The following is an 8,634-nucleotide window of genomic DNA, read 5'->3' as shown; positions in this document are numbered from 1 at the left end:
AACCCAACTAGACTTTTTGAAACTTAAACTACACCCCCCCCCCCCGGCAATTTTTTTTTAATCAGGCCAAGTTTTTACAGTTATAAACATTTAAGCAAAACCTTAACAGAAACAATCCAAGGCCAGTGCATCTAACTAACAGAACAGGTCCTCAAAAATGTTTACTACACCAAACCTCCCTAGACTTCAGGAGCTTCCCATGCTGCACAGGTGGTAAATCAGGGGTCTTTTAGACAGTTACCCATGTTATTCTGTTTAAATTGATGAATTCAACTATGACTGCAATGTAATTTAGTAAAACATTTTTATAGGTCTTAAACAAATGACTGGATGTTAAACAGTAAAATCGAACAGTTAACTCAACATGGTAGACAGAAATAATAATAATAATTAAATAGTAATAACTTGAATAATTAATAATTAAATTAATCATAAATCGATCATTTTAAAGTCGCCAACAATACAAGCCCATTTAAAATTTTAAATGACCATCAAAATGTACTAACTGTAAGATAATGGGTGACTTTTCCCTCACTATTAAATATTTATTGAGAGTTGACACGGTACGATCCTGTACTTTCCGTATTTCCTACAATAAGCATATTTATTTTATTCATGATTATGAAAGTTTCAGAAGTACTTATTAATCCTACAACCTTCATATACATAATAGGAAAACAAGAAAAACCTGTAATCATATTGATCGATCAAAAACCATAAACACCCCAAACACCTGACTTAAGTTATCAAACTGTAATCATCACTTCCTTTTTTTCACATTAATACCGACCAAATTACTTAACTTCTAAAATTTAGAATATGTTCCATTTCCATCAGTATCTGTTACTAAGATAGTTAGCACGACTTTTTAAAATTCTCTTGTCATCCAGTCTATGGATCTATTTAGGTGTAACATTTTTATACCTAGAACTGAGGTATTAAGATATTTACACTCTTTTATTGGGGAGAAGGGGAACAGATCCTTGTTTAAAAACCAAAAAGATATTTTTGTAATTGTATTTATGTAGGAAACTTAGCGCAAAGCTAGGATAGGGCTTTCTCTAAGGCAGACCACTCTCAGGGGCAAAATGTAATAGAAGGCGGCAGGGATGAGCTACCTGCAGGTGATGAAATTTCAGCTCAAATAAAACGCAAACGGTTGTTTTCAACCCAGTCAGATCAGTGAATGACACTCGGGAGTACCAAGGGCTCTCAGGGCCCCGCACTTTCCGCACTCCAATTCTCACCAGCCCTCCCACCCCTCCCCCCGGGACTCTGCGGGACTCGCTACCCGGGCGCGGAAAAGCCGAGGCTGTTTGCAAACAGGCGTCCTCTGCCTCCCTCCTGGATGTACGTGCCGGGCCCGGGGTAAGAGGCTGAGCTCGGCCCGGGTCCGGGGCCAACCCGAAAGGTGCCAGTGCCCCCGCCAGCAGTGCCGCTCCACACACACCGGGCCGCGCAGGAACCGAGGCCAGGCGAGAGCTTCCCGGCGGCGCGGGGCCTACTCACCCCCACGCGCCTCCCGGGGGACGCGGAGAAGGGTTGAGGGCCCAGAACCGCGGGGTGGGGGAGGGGGCCGCAGCGGCAGGACGCCCCGTCCGCCCGGCCCGAAGGCTGCTGCCAGGGCCCTTCCCCGTGGCGGAAGGCCAGCGAGCCCGGGACCGCGCCGCGCCACACTCACCTCGAGCAGTGGCCGCCGCCGCCTCAGCATGGCCGAGGGGGTCGTCCCTAAGCCGACAGCCTCCTCCGGAGGGCACCGGCGCGGCCCCAGGCGCCGCTGCGAAGCCTCCAGCTCCTGAAAGGGCTGTGGTCACCGCTGCTGCTAAGGCCCAGCGCCCGCCGAGCCGCATCGGGCTCCGGGACCGCCGCAGCCACGCGGATCCCGGGGGAGCGCCGCTGAGCCGGGCCGGGGGCTCAAGGCTGCGGCGGGACGACCGAGGTGCTGCAGGCGGGGATCCTCGGCGAAGCCTCCAGCGTCGCCGTGGCCGCTCCTGCCGCCGGCGCCGCTGGGCCACAGCGCCCCCTGGACCCCACGCCCGGCTACGGCGCCGGGACTGCGGCGGCCGCCCGGGCACGAGCCGCAGGGAACGCGGGGGAGCGCGGCCTGGGGATGGCGGGGGCCTAGCGCTCGCTGCGCTGCCCTCGGCCCCCGGCCCGCCCCCGACGATTCCTCCTTGGAGGCAGAAGCCCCTCGATCCCCACCGACCGTGGCGAGCCCCCGCCCCACTCCCAGCCCTCAGGCCCTGAGCGCCTTTGCACCTTTTCCTTCTCTCCAGAAGGTACGTGAACGTTTCTGTCGCTCGGACGTTCACCTGAGAGCAGGAGGTGAGGGAATATGCTCGTTTTCATCTCTCATGATTCAAGAGGGATCCCTTCTAATCCCTTCAGTGTGTCTGGGTGTAACAAGAGCGACCCAGAACCAACCTTTTACACACACATACACACACACACACACACACACACACTCACACTCCTTTCCCAAAACAGATGAAGGAATTGTCTTTGACCTTAACTTTTTTTGGATTTACTGGGCTGATCGTTACAGAAATGTCCTACAGATACTAAATCCTTAATCCCAAACCGCCCCCAAAATTAGAAAAAAATAATATGCCGAGCAAGAGAATAGCCAACGGGTTGTCCTGAAATTCATAAACAACTTAAAGGTAAGAAAAAACCATCCATCTTTTCTAACGAACCCCCTCCCCCACCTCTACCTCTACTCTTTCATCCCAACCCCTGCCAAATCCCAGGTAAGGCTCTGAAGGAAGGAAATTGTTACTGAGCGGGGACTGTGGAATCATTGTTTACATATACCCCATATTCGATCCCATTCAAGCTCTAGAATGCAAGCATCAGAACCAAAAACAATAGAAACAAAAAGACCAGTTAGAGGGGAAATAAGTAGGGAAAGAAATCCTTCAAATCCTCTGGTCCCAAATTTCCCAAATAACAGTACATTATTTTATCATAGAGTGCTATAGTAGAATGAACAGGGACTTTGGTGGTGGACTGTTCCTGATCCTACCAATTCCAGCTCTGTCATGGTTAGCTTTATGACCCTGGGCAAGTTACATAATATTTCGGAACCTGGGTTTTCTAATGCCTGCCTTGCTGCTTGTTGTGAAAACTGGAGATAATTTATGTGAAAGAACTAGCCTAGAGAAGATACTCAATAAATGTTAGTTCCAATTATTGTTGGTTCCAAAACACCCTTTCAGTCTTTCTTAGATTCAAGATTGTTCTCATCTGTGTTCTTTCTCTCTTAATCTCTGTATGTAAATATATTCCTATCAAAAGATGAGTGCATCAGAAAAGAAAAAAAAATGGATGCATTGTTCTTTATCATCCCTAGTCTGGGTAAAATTTCCCTAATGGATTTATATAACATTACTGTGGAAAAATAGAGTTTAATACACTGGATGCTATAACATTCTATTGCATAGCAGATGTTAGCATAAAACTAGTATATTTTCTGTATATAAAAATTATAAGGCAATCTCACTTTACCTTAGGTTATGTCCTAATAATAATAAATCTTAATGAGAACATTATATAAGGTCTCTGGGAACTTTCAAATAATAATTGAGCAGCCACCTTAGAGAAAATATGACCTTACAGCTCTCTTCCAATCAATGAAAGCTATTCCTGTTATTGTACAATCCTGAGCGTGCCTTCACCACCTACTTCTGAGTCACATTACAAAAAAAAAAAAAAATCACTATCCCCTTTTTATAAAAAGAGAAACTGGGGCTCCGAGGGAAACTATGATTCATCCTCATAACAACTCTGAAATAAGTACTATATTACCACCATTTTACATGTGAAATACATCTACCTAAGGGAAAGCTGGAAGTATACCCTGAAATTCCTTCATTCTCCCTTCTGATGCCCCTAATAGTCCTTTCTACAATATTCAGAAAATGCTGTAAGAGTAAGTTACTGTTGCTAAAAATTTTCAATCTAGAGAAATGGGCCCTTTCATTTAGATTAGTTTGGCAACCCAACATTAGTACTGCTTTCCAAGCTTGGTTCACTACCACCACAGGAAATCTGCATTTGTTTATGAATAATCATGCTACCCAGGGTGTAGCTACTGCTTGAAGATGATTCATTTGTTCCCAGGACCAGTTTCCTCTTGCTTCACACTTTCCCCCCTTCTATGTTGCTGAAAGAGACTGTCTTTATCATCACTACCACCTCCCAGATCATAGTAATCTACTATAAATCCTTTCATCTATAATTTCATTCTGTCATTCAACTCTTCCTACCCAGTGTGCTCTCTGCTCCTGAAATATCTCTCATCTGTTTTCCCCTCTTCTGTTAATTTTAATCTTTTACCTGCCAACAATTGCTTTAGTTACCCCACTTTCAATTTTGTTTTGATTTCCACAACTATACAGTGACTCTAAAATACCTCTTTATTTGTAACCTGGTAGACCTTCCCGCTTTCATTTTTGTGCCATATCCTATAGAAAGCCAGTATTCTAAAAATAGTTTCTCCACATGAGTTAAAGCTGTAGCACCCCAATCAAAATTTTCTTTGCCCTTTAAAATTTGTTCTTAAAAATTAAGGCCTTGGGGCACCTGGCCAGCTCAGTTAGAAGAGCATGCAACTCTTGAGCACAGTATCCTGAGTTCAAGCCCCACGGTTGGTATAGAGATTACTAAAAAAATAATAATAAACTTAAAAAAAATTCAGTTCTTTTACTTGTCAATTATACCTCAATAAAACTGGGGAGAAATCAGGCCAAAAAGATACCCATTTCCTGGCTTTGTCAATGGCAAAGGAGTGATCCTTAACTCTTGTTTCTGTCCTGGACAATTGGTTGTTGAGCCTGATAAATTCTACTTCTTGCTTTTATTGAATTTTTCTCTTCTCCAACTCCACTGCCACCCACTATGGTCTAAGGTATATGCTCAACAAATTATATGTGCAGGGGTGCCTTGGTGGCTCAGTTGGTTAAGCATCTGACTCTTGATTTGGGCTCAGGTCATGATGTCAGGCTCTGTGCTGACAGTGCAGAGCCTGCTTGGGATTCCCTCTGTCTTCCTCTGTCTCTGCCCGTCCCCTGCTCACACTCTCTCTAAAAAATAGATATATAAACATTTAAAAAAATAAAATATATGTGCAATGAATGAAAAGAAGGAAAGGATGGAGGAAAGAGGAATGAATGAATATTGTCTTTGTGTATGAGTAGATACTGTATAAAAGTTTGTTTAAAAGAAGGCACAAAACCTCTTTGATGCTCCCAATAATCTTTGTGCTTCTCAATTTGTAAGTCTTCATCACTACACAGTCAGTCTCTGTTTACCTGTATGTCTCTCCTATGAGATTTTGAGCCCTGTGAGCCAGGTTCAGTGTTTGATTCATCTCTGTGTCCCCACAACCAGTCTCTACACAGAATACAGCTCAGAGAATATTAAACTGGACTAAGCTGTCTTAGCCTGATGTGCATCAAGCTAGTGTATTCCACTCATTCAGTGAGTGACTTTTTTAGGCCTTTCCTTTTAACTTTCAGGGGCCACCAAAGAGTAAGACTCGCCTTCAACCAGTGATTGCCCTGCACCCCAGCCTGCTGCTGCCAGCTACAGCCCTCCACACCCATCTACAATCACCAACCACAGCCGGGAGTCAAACCCAGAATTTAGCCTGTTACCAAATGAGCAAGCTTTAGAGCAAGCCATAAGTCAGTAAAGCAGCACAAACTTAAAAAGGAAATCGGGGGCATTTAGGAGTTTGTTAGGTCACTTGAGTCATTTAAAAAACAACAAGCCAATTCCCATTTTGGGAATCAAACATAAGTAAGTAATTAAATATGTGAACAAATATGTGCAAAAAGAAATTTATTATATATTTTACTGTAGGTTTATGACAAAAATATAAGGGAAACTAAATGTATTAAATGAATCACAGTATACACATTAAAATATTATTCATTAACAGTTGTGTTTTTAAAGAATTTCAAATGGCATTGAAAACTCATGATTCAATATCAAATTTAAAAAAAGTGTTAAGTAAAAAAGACTATTATATGATCCCAATTATGTTTTTATATATTTATTAAATATATAAATTAAACATTTAGAAGGAAATAGTGGAAAATATTTATGGGATATTTAAACTTTTTAAATAATTTCAGATTTAGGGGGCACCCAGATGGCTCAGTCAGTTAAGTATCTGATTCTTAATTTTGGCTCAGGTTATTATCCACAGGGTTGTGGGATTGAGCCCTGCTTAGCGTGGAGCCTGCTTAAAATCCTCTCACCCTCTGCCCCTTTCCCCCACTCATGCTTTCTCTCTAAAAAAAAGTAATAATAATAATAATAATAATAATAATAATAATTTCAGATTTAAAGAAAATTTGCAAAAATACTACAAAAAATTCCTGTATATCTCTCACCCACATCTAACCACATTGGCTTTATTATTCTTGCTCACTTTATGTGTGCACTTGCTGCCATTCTTGCTTTTTTTCAGTCTCTATAAAGAGATATACATAGTTGTATAAACAAACTATTGTAATTATTTTCTGACCCATTTATTTTTTAGTGCATTTCCTCAAAACAAAGTACAAATATCACAGTACAATTAGCAAAATCAGAAACTTTTCATTGATACAATATTATGATCTAATCTATGACTTTATTCAGATTTTGCCACTTGTCTCACCAATATTCTTACACACAGACACACACACAAAATAATAATTGTTTTTTTCTGCTCTAAGATCCAGTGCAAGATCACACATTATAGTAGGTTGTTAAATCTCTTTCATTTTCTCTAATCTGTAACAGTTTCTCAGTCTTTGTCTTTTATGACCTTGACGCTTTTAAAGAATACAGGCCATTTATTTTGTAAAGTATCCCTCAATTTGTGTTTGTCTGATTTTTTCTTCTTGATTAGATTCAAGTTATGCATTTTCAGCAGGAATACCACAGAATTGATGTTGTGTCTTTCTTAATGCATCATGAGGCATGTGATACCTGTATGTCCCATCACTGGTAATAACTTTGTTCACTTGGTTAATTAAGGTGGTATCTTCCAGGTTTATCCAGTGTAAAGTAACTAGTTTGCTTTTTGTAATTAATAAATATCTTGTGGGGGGATTTTTTGGGATAACACACAAGTTTTAACATTTACTGATAATTCTTGCTTGAATCAGTTATGACAATAGAGGTTGCCAAATGATAATTTTCTAATTCCATCATTATCGTTCCTTATACATTTTTATTTGTCTTCTTATTATATGCGAGAGCTCTTGCTTCTTCACCATTTATTCATTTATCAATGTATTGATTTATATCAGAATGAGCTCATCAATTTTTATTCTATGAATTATATAATCACTATAAAAATACTTTCAGGTTTGGCTGGGTTCTGTGTTCTCTTATCATCTCCTCATTATTTTTTAAGCATTTCCCTTAGTTTCTGGCACTACATCCCAGGATCACTTTGTGCTTTCCCAGTGACTAGAATCACCCATTTCCTCTCACAGCCCTAGTTCTATTTAATGGAGGATGGTATTTAAAAATCAAGATCTAGGTAGTAGGTGTGCTCATTGCCACTACAGGGCCATCACTTCTGAGCTCTCTCAGTGAGTAAAGCTAGGAAACACACACACATCCCTCACTTTTATTTGAACATCATTTTTACTTTAAAGAAAAATAGACTATGGTTATTCAGATGTGGGAATTTGGCAGACATTTTCTGGAAAGTAAAAATGAAGCATGTCACTTCAAGGTAAAGGAGTAATAATATTTGTTGCCAGTAATAAAATGCAAGCTTTCAAGTAATAATTAGAATTTTGGAAAACTTATATTCACCACCATAAACTCAACATCTTCCAAACTTTTCTGAAGACATGGGTGGTGATATTAACAAATGTTGTGGAGTGTTGGTTTTTTTAAATTATATAGTGAAATGTGTCAACATTGGTAGGTCTACATAACTCAGCTGGTATTTTTTTCAAATGACCAATGCATGATGTTACAAAAACATATATGGATAAAATATCCCGTTAAAGTGTACTATAGACCAAAGGATCTTAATGGGACAGAGTGCAAAAAAGTTCATTGACAATGGTTTCAGATTCCACATTGCAGCAACCTTTAAGGAATTACCACTTGTCAAGTTTTGATGTAGTATCAAAGAAAATATCCGCAAGTATCTGAAATGGCTATTAAAATACTCCTCACTTTTCTAACTACAGGACAGATTTTCTTCATATACATCAACTAAAACAACATATCCCAACAGATTGAATGCAGAAGCAGATTATGATAAGCCAGCTGTCTTCTAGTGAACTAACTTTAAAGAGATTTGCAAAAATGCAAATAATACCATTCTTCTTACTATATTTTTGTTTTGGAATATACAGTTACCTTTATTAAAGTGAGTTATTTATGTTAACACACAATGAGTTCACTATTGTTATTTTAAATGAATAATTGCCTTAAAATGTTTTTTTAGTTTTAATTTCAAAGATGATAAATATCAATAGATATAATCCAAATAAACAAAGAACTCTGGGGTCCTTGATAATTTTTAAGAGAGTAAAGGGGGCCTGTGACCAAAATGTTTGAGAACCACTTCAAGTTTATTCAACCATTCTCCTATATGAAGATATTTAGGCT

The 8,634-nt window shown here is 40.1% G+C and overlaps 2 protein-coding genes across 2 annotated transcripts in view; one reads left to right on the top strand and one right to left on the bottom strand.

Moving 5' to 3' along the window:
- Window positions 1-1,834, bottom strand: part of ZFYVE9 (zinc finger FYVE-type containing 9) — a 202,200-nt gene extending 200,366 nt beyond the window's left edge. Inside the window, exon 1 of the mRNA XM_040456039.1 lies at window positions 1,682-1,834. The gene's annotated coding sequence lies outside the window, so the exon portion shown is untranslated. The remainder of the gene's footprint in view (window positions 1-1,681) is intronic.
- Window positions 1-4,565, top strand: part of LOC121017653 (translation initiation factor IF-2) — a 22,634-nt gene extending 18,069 nt beyond the window's left edge. Inside the window, exons 2-4 of the mRNA XM_040456028.1 lie at window positions 1,175-1,354; window positions 1,412-2,279; window positions 2,546-4,565. Coding sequence (XP_040311962.1) covers window positions 1,175-1,354; window positions 1,412-2,247 — 1,016 coding nt within the window. The 3' untranslated portion in view covers window positions 2,248-2,279; window positions 2,546-4,565. The remainder of the gene's footprint in view (window positions 1-1,174; window positions 1,355-1,411; window positions 2,280-2,545) is intronic.
- The last annotated feature ends 4,069 nt before the right edge of the window (window positions 4,566-8,634 follow it).

The sequence above is a fragment of the Herpailurus yagouaroundi genome, unplaced genomic scaffold, assembly GCF_014898765.1.
Source record: "Herpailurus yagouaroundi ecotype Mexico unplaced genomic scaffold, PumYag 77, whole genome shotgun sequence".
Taxonomy (NCBI): domain Eukaryota; kingdom Metazoa; phylum Chordata; class Mammalia; order Carnivora; family Felidae; genus Herpailurus; species Herpailurus yagouaroundi.
The sequence above is the reverse complement of the archived record's forward strand: the minus strand, read 5'-3'. Positions and strand labels throughout refer to the sequence as shown.